Source organism: Mirounga angustirostris, unplaced genomic scaffold (assembly GCF_029215605.1).
Source record: "Mirounga angustirostris isolate CCGP_5_RB_7025 unplaced genomic scaffold, mMirAng1.0.hap1 SCAF_10, whole genome shotgun sequence".
NCBI lineage: Eukaryota > Metazoa > Chordata > Mammalia > Carnivora > Phocidae > Mirounga > Mirounga angustirostris.
The window spans coordinates 94,423,954-94,451,678 of NW_026991718.1; the positions used below are offsets into that span (position 1 = coordinate 94,423,954).

Here is a 27,725-nt window from a genome sequence, read left to right on the forward strand (position 1 = left end):
TCTCTGTCAAATAAAATCTTTAAAAAAAAAAACAAAAAAACGATGTTTTAAAAAAACAAAAACTATAGATACGGCATATGTCCTGCAAAGGCTAAAATATTTCCTGTCTGGCCATTTGTGAGACAAGCTTGCTGACCCCTGGTCTAAACTAGCAAGGCCCTCATCCATCCAGAGGGTGCTCGCCTTTCCTGAGATCTGGTGAGCTGAGTTCTGACAATTCCAAGTCCCCTTCATTCCCTTTGTGTTTGCTTTCCTTTCAAGTTCAATACATTGGAGATAAAACGTTCCAGGTCTTTCTGAGGAAAGACACAACAGATATCAAATATGACAGCTGATAAATGAATATTCATTTCTTCCAAGAAGACCAACAACACAGCTAAGGATATGGTTCAACCCCTGTGTCTTTACTATGACAGAAACAAGGCTCTTGCTTAAAAACCAGCCACAGAGGATTCCAGGGATTAAAGCAAAGATGGCCAGAGAACATCCTCACCCATCCTGCTCCCAACTCAGTTTCCCACTTGAGAGCACCAGCCTCCACATTTGATATCAGCACGGAATCAGGAGGATCACTGACTGACTTACCTTTTCACCCATGCCCTAGAAAAAGAATACAGAGGTAGAATCCCCTGGGAATATCACCTTTCTGTTTCTTAGACACCTGCCCTAAATGTCCCTGAGAGCTCTCTGGGTTAGAACTCAAAGGGAAAGCATGGCGTCCAGCTCTTCCTCAGCCATAACCCGACAAAATGGCAGCCACTGCCCACAGCGCAGCTGTGACTGTTACCTGGTTCGGTGCAGTTCTTACTGCTTCGGAGTCCTGCATCTTCTGAAGTCAGAGTGTCATTCACCTGCATTAACTTCCTCCCCACCGTCCACTGTCGGTCTTCTCCTAGGAGGTCCATGAAGTCGAGGTCTGGGGAGAACAAGATCACAGCCACACATCACCAATAGCTGGGTTTTGGCCTATCCCAATGCTGGATGTCTAGTGCCTTCAACAGCCACCATCTGCTCAATGATGAGCCTATCCCTCCCACCTTGGGCCTTATCATTATACTCCATCCACGCTGCCCCTGACTGCCTGAGGGCTTCCTCTGGCTGCTGGATCTTGCTGGGCCCAACAGAGACCACCCTCAGCCACTGACTAGTAGGGACTGGTGTATTACTACCTTACCCACTCCAGCAGGATGACTGTTGAGGTGAGTATTCTAAACTGGATTACAGAATTTTCTCCCCTGGGATTATGCTCCAGCTATCTACAGTGCAACTCTCCTGATAAAGCACAATTTATGAACTGCTGTCCTCCCCTGCCTTAATTCCTCACTCCCAGTAACATGCTGATAAATGTTTAACAACCAGCTCTCTGGGGGGAAAAGTCCTGGTTTGGAGCCACTGGCCAATTTCCATAGAGTAAATATTCTCATCATGGCCAATTTCAGCATGACCCACGTGACCTCACTAAACATGGATTTGGGAAGAGATGGGCACAATTAGGTCCATGAAATCAGCATGACTGTCTCTAGCCCACCAGCATCTACTCCTCCCAAATAAAGCTCCCGCAACTGAACACTTTCTCAGGGGCTGCTTCCGGAGGGTTGCCCAAGCTAGGACACCATGTCAACATCCCTAGAGTCTGGGCCAGTGAATGCCACATAACAAGACTTCCATAAACAAGAGATGAAAGCACAAATGTGAAAACACTGAACCACTTGAATGCATTACGGGATGAGCAGGTTGACAGTGCTGAGGTCTCCAGCTGAGATGACTGTAGGGACCAATGTGCCAGGAGGAAAAACAAAGATGAGGGCACGTTGGAGGGGAGAATGGAGCATGTTCCATTAAGGACTTGTTGAGCTTGAAGTGTCTGTGGAGCACAGAAAGGGAGGTAAGCCACCTGTGTGCCTGTGGGTGGAGACACCTCAGGGGAGTGAGCTAAGCTACAGAGAGCATCAGGAGGGTCATAAGCAAACAGGGAAGAGTATGAGACATGATGCATGGGGTCTTCCAGAAGGGTGGAGGGGACTAAAGAGAAGAGAAGATATCGTGGGGAACTCAACATTCCTTCAGAGAGCAAGTAGACTAAAAGAATTCAGCAGTGGGTCATAAAAGGAAGGGAAAGAGGACGGGAAATGGCATAAGGCAAGGTCAGCAAAAGGGAATTTCAGGAGCGGCCAATGTCCTTGACCACTATAAACAAATTAAGTAAGACAAAGGCCAAGAAACAACAGAGCTGACATCAGAAGGCCACCGGGAGGTGGAAACAGCAAGCAAAGATGGTCTTCCTGGTAGCTTAGCACTAAAGAAAGATGTGGCATGAGGCAAGGGACATTTCTTGAGTGTCCAGACTTGCTGTGGGCAGAAAATGGATCTAAGTACAAGATAAGGGTCTAATTCATGGGCTGAATGGTCTTCACGAAAGGCCAGAGGGTGCACCCCATCCAGCCACATCAGTGTGGTGTTCTGAAATAGGCAATGAAGAGCTGAAGGTCATCATACCCATTCCTCTATTTCCATGGTGATTTTAGTTTCCCAAATGATTCCAACTTCATTGTTGAATTTGAACCTCACAACACTGTTTGGGAAAGAAAGAGGGAGCAGGGATGTTGTCCACTTTGTCCACTATTGTCTCTCTAACACCGAATCACTCCTGACTCAGAGGAGGTGCTCAGTAAGTAAGTATTGAAATAACTATTCCCACTTTGGGTATGGACAACATAAGACTCATGGAAGTTTCTGGAAATCACAGTGCTTGTGGGAATCTCACCTAAGCCACAGGACACATGTAACTGCAGCAGCTCATGCACTAAGGTCTTCCTCAGTCAAACAGAATCTGCCATCAGATATAAAATTATCAAGGTATCTCATTACAACTAACACATATTAGCCAGAAGAGCTATTTTAGGCATATCTCTCCCTCTCTCTCTCTCTCTCTCTCTTTCACACACACACACACACAAATGTAGAAATGTGGAGCCTAACTAGGATAAACAATCAGTTTAGATTCTGAAATACAAAAGCCTACATGGTGGCCACATACACCAGTTTAGTCATAACTAAGAGAACAGTACCAGAGATAATTCAAGGTGAAAGCAAGGCATTTGTGTCGTCTGGTTAACCTCAACGGTTAATTCTTAGGATTAAGAACGGTGACAAGCGGAGAAAAAAAATCTCAAAAACTCATGAAGAAACAATAAGGTCAGTGGCCTGAAAATCCAACAAGCAGCCCTGAAATGTGAGTATAGCACCGCATTGTCACAAACAACCTACAAAAGTGTGGAGAAAGACAACCCATTTGTCTCGGGCTGGGTTTCCACAGCAGCCCCGGAAATGAGGATTTGAACACAGGTGTTTCCTATTGGGGGTGGGGGTGATCCCAGGAAGCACCTGTAGGGGAACAGGAACATGGGATGGGGAAGGCGAACCAGCCAAGAGATGGTACACTTCAAGCCAGTCACCAAAATGAGTCAACTAGAGCTTGGCCTCCCTGGAAAGCTCTGGGGGTCAGGGTGGACAGGTATCTCAGACACTCAGGAGTAAGCAAGCTTAAGTATGTATCCACCTATTCCTGGTCTGCCACTGGTTGAAGGCTATTCCCAGGGGCCATGAATTCCCTGGCACCTCTCACCTGGCATATGGGTGTCCCAGGTGGGCTCTAGTGCCCAGGAAAAGGCCTTAGACAGTAAGATGCAGGTGCTAAAATTTAAACGGCGCTAGAGGCAAGAACGAAGAGATACAGGCGGGGCACCAAAGACATTTCCCAGCCTGCGTAAGATCCAAAGGTAGAGTCGCGCTATGGACCAACAGATTGGCCACCCTGCTGTTCTCATAATCGGGGTCAGAGAAAAGTGCTTTGTGGTACTGCAATCTGAATGTTTAGGAAGACTCCAAAGATTTGCAAAGAAGCAAGTGTCCCTTCCAATGACTTCCAAAGTTCTTTCTCAGGCCAAGTTTCCATGGTTCTGTAATTCTGAAAGAAAAGCTGATACCAATTAGGAGATGTAAAAATAAAGCCAGCTATTGTAGCAGAAAATTAGAGGATTTTTTTTTTTACATAATGATTCAATATCTTCAGGCATTAGAGACTATTAAGGCAGCACCTCTGGATTCCAAAACCTACAAATTTTTATCTCAACAAAAATATAGTTGACCACTAACCACTGAACTACTAATGCAGAGACCAGAGTCCGAGAAAATCAGAGTGATGACAGCAAGTACTGCATTCACTTCCTTCCCCATTGAGAACCAAGTGTAACAATATTATGCCCCATTCAATTTGTCCTCACAAAATCCTGGTGAGGTAGGCAGGGGCAGTTGGTGCTGGATCGACCTACCTCTGGAGTAAATAAATCAGGGTAGAAGAGATATGCCTAAAATCAGAGCCAATCCATAGCCAACCACACCAACTACCATTTAATAGCTATATGGCTCCCATTCATTGAGTGTCTATTACGTGCGAAGAACTTTCAATTCCATCCATGTTTCATTTTAACAGCAGTCTTATTTTGAACTATTAGCTCCATTTGCAAATAAGGAAACCAAAGCATGAAGAGGTTCAAAGACTCACCCAAGGTCACACGGCAAGCAATGAGAGGGGCAGAACGGGGATCTGAACCCAGGTCTGGTGACCCAATGGCCACATTCATTGTAGATCACTGGGGAGGATGCAGTCCATCTGGTTGCATTATTCAGCTACAGTGAAGCAGATCAACAATGCAGCCGAACCTTTTAACAGTTTAGGGGCGAAGACAGTTTTCCCTAAACCTACTTCCAGGAAGTTCGTTTCCTCAGAAACAATCAGGAACTGTGGTGAGGCATATACCGCATGAAGCCACCACAAACAGAAGAGAAAAAGGTTCCAAAAACCCCACTGAACGCATGGCGCTCCGCTCAGCGTGGCCTTCTTACAGACTAAGCCGGTCCCATGGGTTACGACTTGGGCGGCTCTCTTGTTGGATTTAGGAGGAGGAGCAGAGGGGATTGGAAGAGGCACCCACTTGGGTTTCTCCCTGCTCTCCCTTCACTCATCTCAGACTTCCTTGGACTTCTCTGCTCCAGCAGAGGCTGCTCCACAAAGCTGCACTTGAGCAATGTCAACAAAAACACTTGGCACCTGTCCACCGCATTCTTGGCTCCTCATCTGCCAGGCCCTGGAAGTTGTATGTTGGCCTAATTAGTCCAAGGGGAGGGGGCACATGAGGAAGGAGGCAGGAGGCTCACATGTCATGTGTCACCGGCGGAGGCAGGGTGCATAACTGCAGGCTCTGAGAAGTGGGGGACAGGAGTGGGCCATGGAGATCATGTCGGGTGCCTGCTGAAAGGGGAAGACGCTCTCAACCCGAGACTCAAACCACATGCACTAAGGAAGAAAAGAAGTAGAGGCTGCATGCCAAGTTTCCATTACAGAGCTGTGTGCTCACCCTCTCCTGCTCTTACCACCCCCCCTCTGCCTTTCTCTCTCTCTCACTCCCTCGCTCTCTCTTCCCCCACCCCTTCTTCCTCCCTGGGACTGGGGCTTGGAGAATCCAAAGTTTTCTGACACCAAGAATGGATTTCCTTGGGTGCCTCAGATCCCAGCCTTCTCCCGAAAATTAACACGCTTTCTCCTATGTGTACCCTTGACCCACAGGGCTTCCATCCTTCCCAAATCCTGGCCCCAGGGCCCTCAGGGAGGTGAGGCTTTCTGCTCTCTGAGGAGGGGACTCCCGCAGACACACAGGCAGGCAGCAGATGGGGAGGCGGGTGCTGCTGCCGCATGACGACCAGCCTGCGCGCCCCCTGCCTATGCACCACGCCACCCCATGCTCCCCACGGCGTTTCCAGCGCCTCACTGCTGCTGCTGATGGGGCTAAGCGACCAACCCGGGACTCGAGCCCAGATCTGACTCCAAAGCCCACCTTGTCCCAAAGCTCCAGGAGCCCAGGGGACATGGTCTCAAGGAGTCAGCAACGCTCACTTTGAGAGGTCGTGTTAACTCTCCCCTCCCTGAAAACTGGAATACTGCATTTCTTCTTGAACACTGGATGGAGAGAGCCACCACTCTGAAATGCCCAGGGGATCAGGGCAACAGCCCCCCATTTGCAGATGAGGAAACTGAGTCTGGGATGCCTAATGCAACACTGAAGAAACAATGTCCAGAAAACTCAGTTAACAGAGAACAAGAGACGGAGCCAGTGGCCACAGTGACTGGCTCCGGCTCTCTAGGCTGGCTCAGCGCTCCTCACCATGGCTATAAATACCCCACCCGGCAGTTTACACAGCTGTCTCCACTCTCTGCACCCCGGGTCTTCACCCCGGGGTTGGAGGTCAGGTTTGCATAAGCCTGCAGCCAGCAGACCGCCTTCTGCAGACTCGATGAGCAGGGGCGAGATCTGCCGGCCCCCAGTGGCACCCTCCACATGGCCCCCTTCCTGACCCCACTCCTAGAGTCCCTCGAGGGTGAGCCCAGTGGTTCTCACCCTCCGAGGGTGAAGAGGGAGCAATGGGGGCGCTGGCTTTCTGCACTTGGATTTTCACATGGACTTCCCAGCTGAAAAAAAGAGTGTGTCTCTGCACTGTTCTTGGTCCTTGGAAAAGAACACAAACTGGAGAAATTGCGAGCTCTCCAAAACCACCAGGAGAGGAAGAAGCCAGAGGCTGAACGGGCTGTGCACTGGTTCTTCTCCATTGCCTCAGAGCTTCCAGAAAGACAGAAAAAGGCAGATCCAGAGACCTCGTTGCGACGGGAAGGCCACACACTCTGTTGAAACTTCTCCTCTCTCTAGCTGCTTACACTCACAGTCCGGTGGGTGGGGGACCCTGACAACCCAGTGTGCTGGGTCAAGTTCTCCCCTCTCCTGCACTCCAACCACGCATGGCATTCACAAGCTGCAGCTTTCACAATGAATTTAAACCTCCCAGCACTGAGGCAAAATACCTCTCCTCGAGGAAAACCCCGTGGAAAGCTGAAGTCTTTTGGTCCCTCCACAAGGCCTCCCTTTCACTCAGTGGGGAGGAGTAACCGCGAACCACCTGCCCCAGAGGCGGGCACTGCCGCTGATGCCCTGTCCTCTGGAGGTCTCCTGCAGAGTGGTCGGTTAGCTACAGCCATGGGCACCTCCTGGGGGCTGGATAGAAATGCAGATCTCAAGCCAGGGAGACCCTGAAGCCGCAAGGGGCACACTGGAGCCTGAGCTGCTGCTCCCACGGCTCAAGGGGGAGTCATCCCAGCATCACACACACAGGGAACCTGCAGGGCAGAGGGAACTGGTCCCTGCCTGCCACTGCTGGACTGAGGGGGTGCAGGAAAGCCAGGGCTTCTGATGGAGAAAGGGAGGGCAGGGAGCACACAGCAGCCTGCTGGCGCTTCAGACCATGCTGTGGTGTTCAGTCGTGTTCTTCATCAGAAAGACCAGTTCCATTACCAGTCCCTAGGCAAACCAACCCATAGGAGGGGCAAAGGAAGGCCCAGCTATGTCTCTATTCCCCTGCAAAGTCCCCACCCCTGTTGCACCTTCCCTTCCCTCCTCACCCCGAGCCCAGCTCACATACCCACCCCAGGCCCACAGAGAGTGGCAGAGCTCCTACAAGAGTGGCCTTGGGGACAAGGGCCTGCCCAAGGCACCCACCCAAAGGCATAAGCCAGGAGTCCAAACAGGCCCCAGATACAGACTGTGCCATGGCCAAATAAGGCAGGCCTGGTTGTGAGACTCTGAGTCCCTCGTTGCTTCCAGAGGGAAGCCCTTCCTCCAGGCAGCCCTCCCAGACCTTCCAGGACCTCTCTCACCACAAGCTCCCAGAAAGGGAGCTACTCCTCCTTCAGATCATATATCACAGACAGAATCATAATCTGTCCTTATTGCTCCTCCCCACCCTCCAACCCACATGTAATCTCCAGGGGTACCCAGCCTGCTTGGTTTTCCTCCTCCCTGTGTCTGCCCAGCCTGGAACTCAGGCAATGCTGGAGAGCCACAGTGTGGCTGAGTTTCACTCAAGCCACCATCTGGGTGGGACTGGGAGTAATCCAGGAATCCCCAGGGAAGATCGGGGTCGGGGGGGGGGATTCTGTATCATCCCTCAGGGGTCATGCCCTTTGACCGGGGGATTATGTTTCAATGACAGGCTGAGAATTTTAGTGGCAAACCTGGACCAGAAATTTAGGATTTCCAGGTTCCTGGACAAAACCGTTCCCATTACATGCTTGCTCCTCAAAGTGGTCCTGGAACCAGCCATGTGAGCATCGCCTGGGAGCTTGCTAGAAATGCAGAATCCGGGGCCCACCTCAGACTCACACTGCATGAGATGCTGCGATTAAACAGCTGACTCGTGTGCACTATTTTACTCCTAACTTGTTCACAGATGTCACTGCGTGCCTGCCCAGTTCCCAGTACGGTTCCCAGCTTGGTCTCTCCACCTCTGAACTCGGAAATGCAGGGACCCCTCAACATCCCCAGAGACCAGAAGGCGCCTCACTGAGCACCACATAAGCCGTGGCCAGCGATGGTGCTTTGGCCCCCACAGTGCTGTGTGGGCTCCTGGAACACACTTCCTGCCATGTCTGCTTCCCCAGATCTGTCTTCAGAGTCCTCTGAAAGGCTTGAAAGATCTGGCCCCAGCAGCCTGGTTTCAGAGTTTCCTCTTTTCAAAATTGCTTCATCTTCTTTTATTGGCCCACTGAATAAGGCAAGTGGATCTGTTCCAGGGACCCAAGGGCTTGTGGTCATAGGAGTTCACCATGTTGGGCATTTGGTGAGTTGAGATTCTATGCCGGTACTTAACTAGCTCCGGGCTGTTGGAGAAGCTAAGTCACTTCATCTCAGTTGCTGCATCTGAAAATTCAAGGGCATGAATGATCCGACCTCTAAAGTCCCTTGAGCTTGGATTGTTTTAAATCCAGGGTAGAGTCATCGGACCAAAGGTTGACAGAGTCCCATGGTACCTCTGTCCCGATCCTTCAGAGTCACGCACTCCAAGATGGGCTCTATGACTCACTGAAGGGTAGGAAGAAAATATTAGAACTTCCACATCTGTATCACACACCAGTCCCCAAAACTTCCCTGGCCTTCATCCTCACTCTGTCCATGGGGTGCACTCTCAGAGAGCTCTTCCTTTTCTCTTCATAAATGTCTTTCATCCTACCATGAACACAGAGCCCTCCGATGGTTTCTATGAACCAAACTAAGAAAGATAGGAGAGCACCAGGAAATTGTATGGGGATTGAGATGGCTTTGGGGGATAAGGGGTTCAAGTACAGGCTGCAAGGGATGAAGGCTGGCCACTGATGGTAGAGAGAGAGAGTCTGCACAACCCACCCCCCCAAAATACCCTGTCAGCCAGGGCCAGATAATGGCCAGAGGTTGGTCCAGGCAAACAAACAAAAGCTTCAAATGTTGCTGAGACACTACAGTAATGCTTTAGATGGCAGTGCAGTATCTACCATGTTGGGAGGTGTCCCGGTTTGGGTTCTCCAAATGCTAAGTCTGAGATAAAGACTTGGGTGCAAGTAGTTTCCTCTGAAGGGGATCCCATGTAGGAGGGAGGGAGGGAGAGTGGAAAGCAAGATAAGGAAATGGACACCAGATATATAAGGACACACTATGGAGGTTGCTTCTGCTGGAAACTAGGGCACAAACCCACTAGAAGCCCACAGATGCATCCAGGATGCCTACCTGAAGGAAGAGGGTTTTGGTTCCCATGGCCTGTTAGCTAAAGGTTGTCCCAGAAGCATGAACCCCTGCAAATTCTTGGCTGCACTTTTGAGTGGGCCAAGCCAGCTCCCACCTACTGGGAAAGACCCTGAGCCATGCTTGAGGGCCACTGCAACGAGAGTCTGAATTCACACCGAACTACCCACCGCAGATGCAGCTAGAACCCGAGAAAGGTTGAGACACCAAATGATGTCAGCTACAAAAGGTAACCTTGGCTTCATCTTGGAAAGAATGCCTCTTGAAGCAAGTGGGAAGATGTGATTGGTCCAGAGCCATGGACATGTAGATTTTCCAATAATGTTTTCCTTTCCTTCTCTCTTCTCTCACCAGGGAACTTGAGGCCAGAACAAAAATATTCTCTTGATGCCTCACAATGAGAAGGACAGGACCAAAGAGAGGATGGCCAGTGCAGTTTTCATTTAAGCACAAAGCCACTTGGTTCTTCTCACTTTTTCCTACTCATTGGCCCACTGCTTGCCCCTTTCCAAGTTGGAAACCAAAGCCAGCCATCGGAGAGAAACAAGGTTGAGTGGAAAGAAAGATAGGATCCGTTCGTTCCATCTCAGGTTTCAGTCCCAAGCCTGAGATCCAGCATCAGGACACGGGAGATGGGGAGAAAATACGTGAATGGTCAGACTAGGACAGGATGCACACAGGACCTTCCAGGCCACCACCTGCTACCTGAGCAATGGGCAGGTTTGCTTCTCACCTTCCAGCCAGAGAGCAACACCTCCCTGGCCCTGATCCCCAGTGAAGCCTGCCAAGGGTACTTCTATGGATTTGGGGTTTGCCTAAAGAATCAGGCTTTGTTAATTTTCTAGAGTCCTGACAAAAGCAGACTGCCAGTAACTTCCCCCTGAAAACACTCGCTGAAAACAACATTCAAGGTTCAGTATTTAGGACCTGCCACGTGGCTCCTGGTGCTCCATGCGCACCTGTCGGAGCTCTTCCCTCCAGCCCAGGCGCTCTCCCAACATGAGGCCCTGACATTTCAAATGCTGAGAGAAACCCCGTCCATCACAGCCACCACCAGCCAAGGTCAGGAAGCCCTTTGACAGGGTGCCAGAAAGAAAAAAGAAAAGGCCTCTTCCAGTGTTTCTAAAAGTGAAGGAAGTAGGAAACAAGAGACTGGAGGTCAACAAAAGGACACACATATGCACACAAGCCGAGAAGCAGTGATGGAGTGAGGGACTCTGGGAACAGAGGAGCACGCCCATCACTCCTGGAATCATGTCCTAGTTGCTTCATGGCAGAAGAATGAGTGGGCACTGGAAGGGCAGAGGGGTCACAGACACAGTGGGTGGGGTTAGTAAATGCCCCTCATGGACATTGTGGTCCTTTTCTCAAGACCTCTTCCACTCTTTGCCCACTGGGTAGCAGTAGCAAGTTATGGAGAAGGGGTAGCTTGACCTCACCTCATCTCCAGGGATGGGCCCACAATCAAAAAGATTGGTTCAGGAGTGGCAAGTGGCCCTATTTAGGTCAATGAGACATTGAGGGGAGGTATGCTGGCAGCTTTCTGGGAATGAAGGTCTCACACTCTCCAGAAAGAGCTCTCTCTCCTTCTGCATGAAGAAGCAACTCCTAGAACCTCTACCACCGTTTTGCCACAAGGAGAGAAACTGGTCTTGGGATGAAGCTCACATAAGGAAGGGAAGAAATGGGAGAGGGAAAAAGTGGGTCCCTAAAGACATCACTGGTCCACTGATAGGCCTACCTGCAGATACACCCTCCGAAAAAAATCCCCCAGTGTGTTAGGCATTTTGAATTTTTTATTTCTGACAGCATGAAGTGCCATGACTGATATATCATATCAAGCCTTTTGTTAAGAAGATAATGAGTACCGTCATGAGAAATATCACACTCTGGTCTGAAACATAGCTGTGCAACTTTCTACGTGACCTTACCACAGCACAAACTTCTTTCTGGAAGCTGCCCTACATACGTGAACTGTTCCAGAGCTGAGCCTCCCTAGACACAAAGCTTCCTAATATAAAGCAATGAAATCTCATCGCAAAGTACTGCCCCCCTTCTCAGGGCTCCATTACCCATCAGGTCAAACCATCATGGAATAAGTGGTGGCACCTGGCACGCTCTCACTTCTTCCCCCTCATCGTCCATCATGACAGCCTCACAGTCGGCGATAATGCCTCTCAGCCCCAAACAGCAGCAGACAGGAGGCTAGATAAGGATGAGGAGTCCCCAGAATAAATTTCTACCTCTCCAAGGGGATTCCTCGCCTCAGAAGAGTTCTGTGAAGCCATGAAAAGCGCATCTAATTTCCGAGGAGCCAGCAGCACGTGATGAGCCTCAGGAGGGGTTGGAGGCTCCGGAAGTGCTACAGAGAGCCTTTCCCCACCATCTCCTGCTTCCAGGGGCACCCTGACTTGGTGTTTAGTTAGGAACACCCTGCATCTGTGACTCGAGTTGACCCCATCCCCTCCAATGACAAGCGTGAGCTTTTGCTACTGCCAGATGATAAGCAGGAAGTCACCGAGTGAGGGGAGTGTGTCCATCCATGGCAGAGGCATCGCCCCACAGGATGGCAGAGCTCCAATAATCATGTCCTATACAGCGATGATGCCCCCAGGCCTTCTCCAAAGGGCCGCGGGGGACAGTGCTCTCGTCACTTCAATCTTTTATGAGAAGCAATAAACCAGAAAATTCTCATCCACAGAGGCGAACGTAACAGCTCTTTCCACAGATGCATGCAAGAGATGTTCAGGGTGTGAACTGAGAAATTTTTTTCTCTTGGTTCTTTCTGTCTTTGGTTCAGGTTTACTTAACTCTACAAGAACTACTGCTCTTGTTACTACTACTGTTTCTAAATAGAATTCAGATGTACCTTCAGCAATATAATAAGTGGACCCTCTGTGAGCACCATGTGTTGGACACCATACAAAGGTAAATGTGTATCTGTATTCATAATAGGGGCGACCCTGGCCAGACATCATTTGGGGGCATTTTCATAGCATCTCAATACCTCACTTCATCTTACAACAGCTTTGTGAAGTGGGTGTTGTTATCCCCACTTCCCAAATGAGAAACCAACAGCTCAGAATCTAGGCTATTAATCTGCCAAAGGTCCCTGTCCAGTCCCTGCCTTGAACTAGACTACAGGGAGCACTTAGTCCAAGGTCAGCATGAGGACTGTCCTGTCAGGATGAAGGTGATCTCCTTAGGGATGCAGGCTTTTTAGCAGCAGAGCCTGGCCTGGTACCCCCACCTTCTAGCTCCCACTCTAGGAACCCTGCCTTTCCCTTGACCTGCTCTCAATTCGGAACACCTGGATTCTTGCCTCAGTTTCACTAAGATGCCCTTTTGCATTATATTCGCATCCACATTTCCATCTGAGACATGGGAGGGATAGGGCTATTTTGTTTTGTTTTGTTTTAAGGAACACATGATGGGAAAATCATGAAGAGATTTCGCCATGGCAAAAAAAAATGAAATAAAAATGTTGTGACTATGCTAAAAAGTTAATGGTGGAGTCTAGGTGGTGAGGATCTGAGTGTTCTTTCCATGTTGCTCAGTGGTTGAATATTTTCATATAAAATGTTGGAGGGGAAATAATGTTAAAGAAGGTACCAGAGGTACATGAATATCAGTACCATCCCCCTTATAGTATCTGGGAGTGAGAAAAAGAAAGATAATGTCAACGTGGTCAGGACCCATGTAGATGAGGAACCCCTCCAGACGGGGTAGGGCTCTGGCCACTGGGTGATCACAGCACCTTGGCTGGTACTGACATGGCGGCCAAGTGCACTGCAAACACCCAACACGGAGAAGAGAATGTTCTGGCGGTGTCCAGCGGGTGGAAGCCGTCCATTCCAGAACCAACCCCAGAGCCTGTGCTCCTGAGACGTCCGGGCGTTGGAGGCAGGACATCCCAGGGCTTTGCTGCCTGGCTGACTACACACTTGTTTCCCTCTACTGGAGCCACTGTCTGACATATCCTCTCATCCAAAGGCTGGGGAGGCCTTCCCTCAGCAGCGAAGCCACATCCGCAGAGTATCCTCTCCTGGGAGATCCAAAGGCAGATTATCTTTGAGCAGCTCCATTTTCAATCCCTCCTCTGGATATCACTGTTACAAGAAAACGTACCTGACTCTAATTTAATCATGATGCGGATCCTATCGCTGCACTAATATTAAAATGGAAATTGTTGACATGGCGCGCTCTTTTGTTGCATTATTGCCAGGATGAGATAGGGCCTCGACATGATTTGCCTTCTGTCCCAGAAACCACTCTGTGGATTTCTGCGGACAGTGGCCTTGGTCGAATTTTCTGTCTCTTGCACTTTATTCCCCTGTGCAAGCTCTGTGTCTGCTTATTGTTCTGTGGGGATCTCTGGAAAGCTCACACTCAGTGGAAAAGCTATAGGAAAAATGTTCACTCTTCTATCTTCCTCATCATTACTGTTTCTATGACTATGTCTCTGTGACCAGTTATTTCAAAAGAAGCCCAGGAACTAAAGAAGGTTTGCTTTTGCCTTGCTCCCTGGAGAAATGGCAAAACAGGTTTTTACAGAAAGCCCTTGCTTCCGCATGCCCTTGCCCAAATGCCGAAATGGGCAAGAGCTCATGGTGCAGAAAGCAGCTCATCCGGAGCCGTGGGATGACAGGGGCGGGAGCAGGTGGGACAGGGGTACCAGCCTCCAGCAGCTGGGCCTCCCCAAGACAATGAACACTTTCACTGACTGTTTAAATGAAAAAAGATTGAAAGAGAGGTAAAGGAGTTTAGGGATAACATTCCTAACAGGGACCTACACAAGAGCAGGTGCTGAAGAATGCAGAAGGTGACAAGGGCTCAGAGATTCTGCAGCCTTCCAGGGGTTGGCTGAAGGAGCAAAAGGAAAAGACCCCCCTCACAGGGGAAATACAAGCCATGCCCAGGGGCTTTTTTTTTTTTTAATGCATGCCTATACTTCCCTGTTCTTGCAGGAGTCAGGTATCCCCACAAAGCTTGGGAGTCTGCATTTCCCTACAGCACCCAGCAAAAGGCAACAGAGTGGCCTCTGTTGGGCCCAGCAGGATCCAGCAGCCAGAGGAAGCCCTCAGGCAGATAGAGGCAGTGTGGACAGAGTACCAAAAAAAAGGCCTAGGGGAGGGGTATAGGCTCATCATTGAGTAAGTGATGGCCCATTAAGGTAATGGACAACCAGCATCTGGTGAATAACAGCTACTGGGGGGACTAAAGCCAAGAGACACTTCCAGAGATCATCTTCAGCCCTCCTTGTAGATAAGACTGGGGGCCAATGTTTGTGTTTTGACACTGAGCCTTTGGGGGAATGAAAGACACTCCCATGGTCTCCGGCTGGGCCATAAGGATATAAGGAAGCCAGGCACCGGCTCCTGTGAAGCCATATTGCCAACCAGGGATTTACTGCCTGTTCCTCTGGGCAGCGATGGCCCCGGAGTCAACTTTCCAAGAGGAGGATCGATTGAGGAAACCGTTGTTCAGGCTGAGACTGTAAATTTTTTAAAACAGCCCTGTCCACAGTTACAGATGGCTCTGGTGGCTGATGGGGACAGGAGAAAGTGACGGTCTCAGTGCTCAGGCTCACCTTATGTGACTCTGTGCCTCCTTCCAGGATTTTTCTCCAAAAACCTATTCTTGCAAATGGTTTTTAAAAAAGGCCCAAATGAACTTTTTTTCAAGTTGGGTTTTAGCCATGGTACCAGATGAGTCACCAGAAGTCCAAACCTGGGGATTGTTTCTTGGAAGAATATAATTTTGGAACCAGGAAGTTCCTTCGAGAATGTGCAGTGCAGTGTGGTCCAACAGAAATATACCATGAGCCACGTAGGCAATTTCGCATTTTCTCCCAGACACATTTAAAAAGTATAGCGCAACTGGTGACATTAATTTTAATGTATTTTATTTAACCTGATACATCGAAAATATTATCATTTCACCATGTAGTAAGTATAAAACTATTTTACCACCTTTTTTTGAGACATACCTTACCTGTCATAAAATTCACCCATGTAAAGCGTACAATTAAATGATTTCTAGTATGTTTACAGAGCTGTGCAACCATCACCGTGATGTAATTTTAGAATACTTTCAGCACCCCGGAAAGACATCCTTCACCCATCAGTGGTCACTCTCCATTACCCCCAGGCCTAACCCGAGGCCATCATCACATACATTCTGTGTCTGTGGATCTCCCTATTCTGGACGTTCCATATAAATGGAATTATAAAGTATGTGGTCTTTGGTGACCGGCTTCTTCGACTTCACATAAATGTGTTCAAGGCTCAGCCATGGCATAACATGCCGCATCAGGCCTTCCTTGCTTTTAATTGCTGAATAATATTCCATTGTGTGGATAAAAGTTATTAGTGAACTATTTTACACTCTTTTTTCTGTACTAAGCCTTCAGAGGCCATTGTATATTTTACGCACACAGCGTGTCTCAGTCAGACAAGCCACATTTTTAAGTGCTCGGTGAGTCCAGTATTAGTGCAGATCTGGACTCTACTTTCTTTGGGGGGTGACTGTGGCTGGGTGCCCTGCTGTTGTCCCACTGGGCCTGTACCCTGGCTGAAAACAGAACGATGGCCAGCCAGGTTTGGACTGTTGTTGTGAGAGAAGAGTGTCTAGCCTGCTGGGTTTTCTTCTCTGTCCTCCCTAGGTGGCCCAAAGTGTCGGTGAGAAGGAAGCACGGTGCCCTTGAATGGGCCTGGGAACATGTGGGTTCAAGATATCTAGAGCTCAAACCCACCTTCTCCCTACAGAAAGGACCTCTCCACCCTCCTGACTCCCCCACCCAGGGAGTCAAAGCATTTACTACTTACGGGCAAGGGCAGGTGCATCTTTCTTCCGTATGTGGTATAGGTATAGTAACAAAAGTAATAATAACAAACACTTCTTGCAAACCCCCAGAGAGTCTTCTGAGTGGTTCACATACAGCAGCTTTAATTCTCACAACCGTGTATGGGAGGTACCAGCATCATCACTGTTATTATTACTATTATTATTTGCATCTAAAGATGAATACACTATGGCACAAAGAGTTTAAGTAACTTACTCAAGGTCACAGAGCTAGGAGGCAGGACAGCAGTCATCTGAACCCAGGCAGTCTGGCTCCAGAATCCAGGCTCCTGACCACCACATGCCCTCGAGAAGCCTGGGACATCTAAGGAGCCCAGGGCGCTCCCCATGGAGCCTCCTCCTCCTAGATGGACCCCCTCGGACCTCCCAGCTCATGCAGTACCACCCCTGGGTTCATGCCTTCCAGCTCCACAGAACATCTGTGGCCACCCTTGCCTGGATTTCCCATGCTAGAGACATGAATCAGGAATGACCAAAAAAAAAAAAAAGAAGAAGAAAGAAAATCTTCCTTTTTCTTATGAGCTATTATTACTTGTCATCACACTTGTTGTACGAGCCACAAAGGTCTAGATTTATTAAACAGGGAGGCAAGCTGCTGAGTTTGTTGCTAAGGAATGACAGACCACAACACTTGGATTCACTGCTTTTGTCCCCAAAACCATGCCCACCCCACCCCACTGCCGGCTTCCTGAGATCCCTGTCCAACAAGAGAGCAAGCAGTCCATTGAGTATGGGAAAGGCAGCTTTCCCACAGGGGAGCCCTCTTTCCCCTTGCACTGAGGATGAAGTCAGGATGCCATGACCTGTTTGGGAACCCTTGGGGCACCAGGGGTGGCCACACAAAGGCAACTGGACTCTGGTTCCAGTTGGAAATGGGTGGATACCAGACTCCCAGGCTCTGTCACCCTGCAGAAGGAGCACACTGTGATGGCAGAGGCCAGAGCTCCAGTCTAGCTGGACAGTAGCACAGATGCATTGAGTTTAGCTCGGACAGTCTTATAAAAGTTCCCCAATATCACAGAGAAAGCCAGATTTCCAGCTTCTATTGAAAAACTGGAAGACCTGGCAGAATGGGCCTGAGTTCCTGCCATGCGGATACCTAGGAGAGCATCTACTCCCCTTTGGACAAGGTAAGCTCCCTGGCCCGCACCACAGTCCCCATCCTCCCTACTGTCTCTCACCGGGCCGTCTGGCAGACACAGAGCATGCACACCGGACCTGGCCGTGAGCAGAGGATGGTGAGGCCCCTGGCTTATCAAGCAGGATGTTCTTACCCATCATCCACATCTGCTCCACACTCGGAGTGGCAGTCAGCCTGCACCCCTCCTTGTCTGTGACACCTTCCCTCTCTGCCCCCAAGCCCCGTTTCTTTGCCCTCCCACTTCCAGGCTGCTCTTGCCCACATTTAATTCTAGAATGTCAGATCTTCTGTTTTTCTCACATGTGAATGCCTCGTTTCTCCATCCACTCCAGAAGCTCTTTGAGGAAAGGAACATTTCATATACTTCTCTCGGCTCCTTTTGCTGCCAAACTGGGTTGGGCCCATGGCAGGTACCCGACAAGGGTGATGTGGCATAAGGAGGAAAGTCTGGAAGGACAAAGGGTGGAGAGGCACAACTCCACACAGCTCCCCGGAAGACCATGAAGGATGTATAGACATGGCTCCTACAAGGAAAGATGCTGATGACTCAAAATGCACAACCATGAAACAATCAGAGAAGTGAATGCCAGACTCTGTGGCTTAAGGATCTGGGAAGTTCAGAGGATTCCAACTTGACTGCTCAGAAGAGCTCAGGCCCTGGGGGTAACAGTGGGGCTGGGCCAGGGTGACGCCTGGCAAAGGATTCATTAGTATGTGCCACATATTCCATCATCAGACCCTGGAGTCCGAAATAATTTCATACCTCTCCCATAGTGGAAACGCCTTAAAAATGACAAACTCTGAACACCAACAGCGGCAGGTCATTTACACTCAACATGTTGGGTCACAGACTGAGATTTCCAGGACATGATCTGGGCCCTGGGACCTCCAGATGGACCCCCAGGGGATGTGAAGCTTCAGGTCTGTCCTTTGCCTCCACCCATTCCTATAGGAAAAGGCACATGAGCCCACGGGCCGCCAGGCAAATGCCAGGATGCCCTCTATAAATGATACCATTCTGTCCACTGCCTGGGGGCATATTAGGACCAGCACTATTGCCTAATCCTGTGGGAAGACCAAGCATCCAGAAATTGCTCCAGATGTTTCCACATGACCTTGCTTCACTCCAAGAGGCAAAGCACCCATTGCATAATTCTATAAATCTAATGCACATACAGCTCCTACCATGAGACTGTGAAATCAAGTACCACCTCTTCATGGATCTCGTCAGAATTTAACACAGAGCTACCAATACATTAGTTCTAAGTATATGCTGACCCTTCCCCCATATTGGAGGCTCTACTGGAGGATCCAAAGAAGTTTACCCTGGGAGCCCCATTAAAAAAAAAAAATTGTCAAACAGGAAATGTGGAATTATCTCTCCCTGGTTCATGTGATCCAGTGAGATAAACCCACACACAAAAGAAGGTACCAAGTCAACTCAAGGGAAACTGTAAGGGGGTTCTTGAAAATGTACTCTCCATTCTCATTTTAGGCTGGTTTTTCTTAAGCTAAAATAGGAGAGTGAGAAGGGGGAAAGAATAGTTTTTGCGTATCCGCCTACTGGAAAAGATGAAACTGAACCACTCTGTCAGCTTGCTGATTTCAGATGACAGCAATGATTAAAATCAGCCGTCCGGGTTAATTAGCGCCTATTACCACAAATACATCATTACCCTGTCACCACCATGGCTTCTTCTTACTCCAAGCTTTGGGCGCAGAGATTTTTGCTACCTGCGACTTCGAGGGCCTCCCAAAGCTAAGGGTCTCATCGGTGCCAAGGTCATCTGAGATCGCCCTGCCTTGGATCTGCCCCTTCCACTGCTGAAAGACGGTTTGGCTCCATTTCAAAGCTAGTTATTTTGGCCCCAACACTCTTTGGTCTTCAATTCATGGTTGTCTGGGATGACATTCTCTCTGGCTGACATGGCCCCACTGTGTCAAGAGGAACAATGCTTGCTGGAGATGGTTGTAAAAGATAACAAGGAATTTATTAGGAGCTACACACAGCACTCTGCATTGTCTTTGATGGAATCAACCACCACCATAAATTTCAAATCCGCACGGCTGGGCTGTAACCACTAAGAATGCAGCCTGGCCACAGAGATAGGCCATTTGGGGTCCATCCATCCCATGACATTAGGCGTTCAGAATATAAAGAATCTGGGGGACTCTCTAAGGGAGAGGAATGGGATCAGCTCAACTTTCAGCCCAGCATGTGGGAAAATCACCCACCAGATGTCAGCTGGAGGGGGCCCTGGAGATACCCCCGCTCCAGGCCTCCATGGCACCCATGTGAGTATACCTGGTGAGGGAGGGGTCCACTCAAAACTTGCCTGCTGCAGCGCTCACCTGCCTGCTTCTTGGCCTGAGGGTTTTCCCTAGCACCAAGGGAGGCTGATCAGCACAGAAGCAACTGAGCTGTGTAGAAGATTTCATTCTGGGGGAGGGAGGGGTGTGTGTGAGCAGCTGTCCACCAGTAGGGGACTGGATATGGTGGATAAATAGCCCAGCTTCCTGCCTCTGAGGCATGTCCCACACGGTCTCCCAGTGATCTAGGGTGGACCCCAGTTGCCCACAGCAGTATTTTGCTGAAGAAGGCACCCTGTGTTGTTGGCCCTTGCTCCACGTGGCCTCCCTTTCCTCATGCACTCTCTTGGAAGAAGTCCTGAATCACCTCCTTTTGCCCAAGTCCTTGGTGTGAGGGTCTGCTTTTAGGAAAACCCAAACCAAGACAGGATTTAAATTCATAATTGTTTTTCTTCCTGTCTGTGCCTATTCCACAGGGAATACTTTAGCTCTCTCTTAGAATCCCAAATATAGAAACAGTGAGCACAGGGAAAATGCTAGAAGGCGGGGGGACACCTCTGGCCCTCAGTAGTGAGTGGCTAAACTGGCCTGAAAGCTGCCCACCAGCAGCTGTATGAGTGTCTCCCTAAGTCCAGACATTCTCAAACATTTAAGGGGTGATAAGGGTTTTCCATTCTGAGCATCACTCATTATCTTTATGGGCAGCAGCATAGAGTAAGGCAGGGAGAATAAATGGGTTATCAATTGGTGATGTCTGTAATGGGATCAGGATACATGAGCGGTGGTCAGTATGCCAGGCATTTACAAGCATTTCTATACAGAAAACTATAAGCACTCTGGAATCAGACAAACTCAAAACGCAAAATTCAACCCTAACACTTAACAGATGTTAAGTCTTGGGCATCTTAAATTCCTGCCGAGTCCTCAGGTCCCTCAACTGAATAAATGCAGATAAATGGTTCCTATCCTATAAGGCTATTATGAGGATTAAGTATGATGATATGGAAAAGCTCCTGGCACACTTTGAGCTCAGTAAGCGTTTGGTTCCCATCACCACTAGGAGTCAGAGAGCTGTTTTATTAAAAAAAAAAAAAAAAAAAAAAGAGTGCTCTGGATTTCTTAAGCAAATACATTATTTGCCAAAACTATTTAATGTATTTAATGGCAAAGAATCTCAGAAGAATTTTTTTAAAAATTTTAAAGCTCTAAAATCATGAACCTCTCCCTCTGGCCACACCTCTCTTCCGGTTGAAGCAGTTTTTCAGTGGAATTTAATGCTCCAGGCAGAGACATTTGATTCTAAATAACCCCTAACACACTCTTTAGAGTAGCCATAATCCCCAGGTGAATTAAAAACACTGAAGAAAGAAGATGCTGAGAAATGAGACTGGCTTTGATGAAACATGCTCTGAATAATTAACCAGCAACTATGCAAGTTTAGACTGTGTCCATTAGTTGGTTGTTGTATTTAGAAAAGGGACTGTCCCATCTGACATACCAAGATGCAGACCATATCCCAATCTCAGGAACCTGATGCTCTGACAGCATGTGTTTTAAAGTGACTTCAAGACAGTAAAAACTTGTGTGAGGAAGAAGTCACTTTAAAATCTTGTGAAAATGGTGTAAGTGGTGGTTTGGAAAATATGCTGGGAAGTCAGCTGCCAAAAACCAAAAATGAGAACAATTTAAGGCACTTTCAGTTGCCAGCAAACATGCCAGAGCCTAGCACAGTGCCCAGCACAGACAGGTACGGAGCACATAGTTGTCGGATGACTTAATGAACACTGAGCCCTGCACAGTTCCTCCTGCACACTTGGCATGCCCTCAAGGTAACATCTGGGAACTACAAATAGGAAAGGTGGCCTTTTGGATCAGACAAGGGACAAGGGACAAAAGTTGAGGGGTTGGTGTGTCTCTGCCCCAAGGAATAACTTCTGAGCATGCCAAGAATAGGAGTCCTCATTTTGCACAATTATGAGAGGCGCTAATTTCAGGTGCCACAGTTGAGTTGAAGAACAGCAGTGCCCCAAAAACACGGTTCAAGTTTCTGTTACCACGACATATTACTGTGAAGAACTGCTCCAAGTACGAACTTCACCGCTAGCTCCCCTGTCCATGACCACCATGTAAATACCACGCACACCATGATCAGTGCCCAGCACGTCAATGTTTCCAAAACCCGTCATGATGGGTCACTGCATTGCTGACTCAGTCCTCCAAGAGACTGCAAATCGTGTGGTTGTGTTGCCCCCTTGTCTCCCCGTGATAAACCCATGTGACATTCTGTAAGATGAACAACTGAAAGAAGAAACTGGCCAACAAGATGAAAATGCAGCAAGGAAATGAGAAGTGGTAGCACCAGGAGGGAAACGTGGCCAGGACATAGCATGGTAGAAGGAAGAGCTGACTGCGGGGTTGCTCAGCGCTAGTGTGGTCCAGAGACTCGAGATGTGCAGCCAGAGGAGCTCAGCGCTAACAAACTTATCAGCACAAATGAAGAAAGCAGTGGTGACCCAAAGGATGAAGATGTCTCTAAGGAAGTGACGCTGGCAAAGCCTTCACATTGAAGGAGGTCTTGGAGATACTTTTTGATGGTGGAAGCTCAAGAGATAAAATGTTGTCCCTCTTAATCCCCTCCATCTATCTTCCAGTTATAAAATACGTAAGTCAGGGAGATGAAAAGTACTGCATGGGAAAGTCAGTAATAAATAATGTTGTATGGGGACAGATGGTGACGACGCTCATGGTGGCAAGCACTGAGTGATGTACCGATGTGTCTGATCACGATGCTGTGCACCTGAAACTAATGTAACACTGTGTGTCAACTATACTTCAATTTAAAAACAAAAGATAAAGGGGCGCCTGGGTGGCTCATTCAGTTAAGTGTCCGACTCTTGATTTCGGCTCAGGTCATGATCTCAGGGTTGTGAGATTGAGCCCCACATCAGGCTCCACACTGGGCCTGGAGCCTGCTTAAGATCCTCTCTCTCCCTCTCCCCCTGCCCCTCCCCCAACCCGCTCTGTCTCTCTCCCCCTCTCTATAGGAAGGAAAGGGGGGGGAGTGAGGACGGGAGGGAGGGAGGAAGGGGACAGCATGTGTTTTAAAGTGACTTCAAGACAGTAAAAACTTGTGCGAGGAAGAAGTCACTTTAAAAGGAAGGAAGGAAGGAGCGAAGGAAGGAAGGAAGGAGCGAAGGAAGGAGAGAGATAAAATGTTGGAAGCTGATCCAAACTCAGGAAGTAGTAAGACAACTTTCCGTGGTCTAGAAAAGATGCTCAGTCTATATCCTAAGCACTATTTAAACTACTCTTGATAAGTTGTTTTTACAAAAAAAAAAAAAGCACTTTAATTATCAATATTTCTAAAAACAAATTAAGTGTACTACATAAACATTATTTTTACTATTTTCATTTCACCTTACACGTATAACTGACAGTAAGACACATCTTAATGATGTAACCAAAAAATTTCAAAGTTTACAAAACCATCATATTTTTTCTTATTGAGTATTGAGATTACTCTGCACAGTTCCCATGTGCATGGTCATTTTCACCATTCTGTACAACCATGGCAGGCTTAAAAGGATGTCAGGCACACAGAAGTCTCTCTAAAAGCAGAAGCCCATAAAGAAGACAAATAGCAAAGCTTTGCCTAGAGGTTGGTCCTGATCCCTGGGGATCCAATAAGTCCACAAGGTGCCAGCAATGTGGTGAATTTTCTCCAAGTCCTTTTTTGTTTTATTTCTGGAACTGTGCTATGCTCTGGAACAAAGATAGACTAACAAACAAGAAACAAAATCATCCAGTATAGCGATAGAGCTTTGTCATTTATCAAGTACTTCTTTGAGGAATGGGTTTCTCCACTGAATGTTCTCAACTACTCAAGGTACATGAGGCACTTATCCCCTTATTTACAAAGACAATGACTGAGCCTCAGAGAAAATGAAGCAACTCATCCCAAACCACACCATTAGGAATGAGAAACCTAGAACCATGCTCAATAGCAGAAAGAAAATCTCTACAAACACAAGCCGTATATGTGCCAAATTTTCTAGTACTCACATGAAGAAAATTTTAAAAAGTGAAGTTAATTTTAATAATTCATTTTAATTAACCCAATATATCAAAAGTATTACCGTTACAACACATATTCAATATAAAATTATGAATGAGACATTCACATCCCTTTGAACTGTCTTCACAATCTGGTAGGTGCTTTACACTTAGAACCCATCACAATTCCACATTTAAGTGCTCAACTGACTGCATGGGGCCCTTGGCTAGCATGTGGGTTGGGGCTGGAAACTGCCTTCTGTCTCCAGGAATGAAAATTCCAGTAGCTGTGGGCCTCATATTCTCATCCATAAAATTATTACCTCGGCAATTATATCCTTCCCTGCAAAGAACGTCCTGAGAAAGTTATAGATCTGTGTAAAGAGCTGAAGACAGTTCAGAAATTAGATTTAATTTTTTTTTTTTAGGTTTTTTATTTTTTAGTCAGAAAACTATTACGCCAAGCAACTGAGGAAGTACCTCTGGTAAGGATGGGTAGGAGGTCAGGCATACTGATGTACAAGGAATTGCTTCTGTACCTGAGCAGGAAGATTTCCTGATGGTACCTGAGAGAGAAGGTACCTGAGTCATCACTGGTTTTGCTTTCTAAGCAGTATATATTATTCTACTTATCCATGACCAATGAATAGATATAGAATTAACTTTTGTATATTAATCCTACATCCAGCAATCTGGAAGAACTTCCTTATTAATTCTAATAATCTATAATAATCTGTTTTTTTAATTAGAAAATCACAATCTTTGTAAATACATTTTTTGCATTGGACTGCCTTTACTACTTTCAATCTGTTTTTTGACTTACTACAATTAGCTAAAACCTCAGATAAGATGTTGATCACAAAAGATAAAGAGACCTCTTGCTTATTCCTGATTTTAAAGAAAAGGCTTTTAAGTTTCTTAACTAATGACCATATATTTATTGTTAGGTTTTGATACTCTTTACCTGCCTATTAGTTCTGGTTTGCAGAGTGCGAGAGAGAAATTGAAAGAGAGGGAGATAGTAGGTGAGAGTTTTTTAATATTTTTCTGCATCTGTTGAGATGATCACATTTTTTGGCCTTTTTTAATATGTTCATAAGGAAAATTACATTAATGCATCTAAACAGATGAATAAACATCTTACATTGATTAAATAATATTAAAATTTTTTATTTTAATATAACAAATCTCTTCAGGTTTTGAATTTCTTCCTCAGTCATGTTAAGTACTTTCCTGAAAAATGTCAATTTCATCTGCATTTCCTACTACACTGAGAGTTACTCTTTTTAATTTCTGCCATAGCTGTACCTATGTCCTCCTTTCCATGCATACTACTATTAATTTGTGCTGGCCAGAGTTTTCAATGAGTCTGTGTATGTTACTGTTCTTTATAAAGAACCGAAGTTTGGTTTTGGTAATTCTATCGATTATAACTCGGCTTCTTATTTCATCCATTCTACTCTGATTTTTTACTGTTTCTTTCCTTCTGATTTGAGTATATTTACTGTTCCTTCCTCCTACTTCTTAAACTGAATGGTTAACATATTTAATTTTAATATTCCTTTATTCTGATATAACATAATAAAATGCAATGTATGATGATATAATGTAACATACTGTATATTTAACAAGGTTATAAATGTCTCTGTGATCAAAGAATTTAATCTGTGTGATATCAGTCCTGTGACATATTTTGATGCTTGTATTATGGCCTAGTACAAGGTGAATTTTTATATATGTTCCCTTTTATAAATGTTGAAAATAGTATGTATTACATATTGTTGAGAGTAATAGTCCATCAGATCAAAACTTTGTTCAAATCCTCTATATCTTTTATGAATTTTTTTATTATTTGATCTGTGAGTTACCCAGGAAATTGCATTATTAGCTCTCCATATGATTATAAATTTGTCCTTTTTGTTAGTTTCTTCTTAAAAACCCATCATTTTTGCTTTATGTTATTAAGTGCTTAGAAGTTTAGAATTATTCTATCTCCCCAGTTAACTGTATCACTTACCATTAAATATTATCTCTTTATCCCAAGTCATAATTTCTGCCTTTAAATCTACTTTATTGGATAATAATATCCAACCTTATCCAATCTTTTGTGTCTTTTAGGTGGTATTTGCCTTCATATTTTCCCATCCTTTTGATTTCAACCATCTGCGCTTTTATCTTGCAGATGTGCCCCCTAGGGAAAACAGCATAAAGATGAAATTTTTTTAACCCAATCTAGCAATCTGTGATGAATTTGGTCCATCTTCACTTATTATTGTTCATATATCTGAATTTATTTCTACCATCTCATTTGGTATCTTTGTTTATTCTTCTTCTCTTCTTCTATCTGTTCTTTTCTCCCTTCTTTGGACTGATTGGGTTTTATATATCAATTTTATCCTCTACTGGTTAGGAAATCATATACCCTATTCATAGTATTTTTGTAATTCCCCACAACTTTTAACATACACATTTAACTTAATAAAATTAGGTTGTAATTAACACATCACTCTCTTCAGCAAAAGTACAAAAAGTTAAAATGCTTTACTGATCACCTGCTCAAACTGATCATGTACTTACACAGTCAATATTGCTTTATACAATCTAAAATATGTTCAAATTTCATATGTATGTGAATATATATTTAATATATGCATGTGTGTGTATATCCACATATGTATCCATATAGGTGTACGTAGATCCATATATATGAAAGAATACAATCATATTAAAACCTTCAGGGTTTAATTCTACTTACAATATCAGAGAAAACTGAGATGCATCCCAGGGTGATTGCCAGAGTAGAACTCATTATTATGTTAATTTCTTGGCATGGGGTTCCAGGACCACGAAATTGAAATCCACCTACTTGGGGCACCATCCACATAGTAAGAGATCTTTGCAGAAGACTTGTCCCAGCCCCAACCAGAGCCCAGCTCAAAAGAGACAAACTTTCTAGCATTTTCTTTTGTGGGGAGCAGATTTAATGGATGGTCCCCCTTTTACTGATCAAAGGGTTCCTCTTTCATGTCAGGTCTCAGATCACTTTCCCAATCCATTTACACCCCTTGCTTTGTCTATTGTCCCCATGTAGTCACTGAAGTCACATCTTTTGCTTACTGAAATGGGCAAATGCCACCAGGGAGATGAAGCAGGCAGGGCCAGCATGCTCCTTGGGTATGCAGCTTTCCCTTTATTCACAGCTCCAGCGATGTCTCTTACTTCCTAGTAAGTGCAGCTCCACTATGATATTATCCAGCACTTCCTGTTGTTTCGGATCAAGAGGATTTTCAGGTTATCTTGTCTTCCTGACATCTCTGAATATCACACAGCAGTCATAATGATCTTCTGAAAAGGCTTATCTGGGTGTGTCATTCCCTTCCTGGTTAAAACCCTTCAAAGACTCCCCTTGGCTCTGAAGATAGACACCTGATTTCCCCTACCCCCCAGCTTTACCGAGATATAACTGACTTATAACATTGTGGAAATTTAAAGATTAAATGTAATGACCTGCTGCTAGTATGTATTACAAAATGCTTCCCACACAATAACATTAGTTAATACCTCCATCAACTCACATAATTACTTTATATACCTAGGTGATGAGAACATTTCAGATCTACTCTCATAACAACTTTTAAGTACATAATACAGGATTGTAAAGTACAGTCACCATGCTGTGTATCAGATCCCCAGATATT

The 27,725-nt window shown here is 46.4% G+C and overlaps 1 protein-coding gene across 2 annotated transcripts in view; it reads right to left on the bottom strand.

The window, feature by feature from the left end:
* The window catches only part of SLC24A3 (solute carrier family 24 member 3), a 495,689-nt gene that overhangs the window by 435,492 nt on the left and 32,472 nt on the right, over positions 1-27,725 (bottom strand). For both annotated transcript variants that reach the window (XM_045885360.3, XM_064572768.1), the window contains exon 2: positions 788-916. In XM_045885360.3, coding sequence (XP_045741316.2) covers positions 788-916 — 129 coding nt within the window. The remainder of the gene's footprint in view (positions 1-787; positions 917-27,725) is intronic.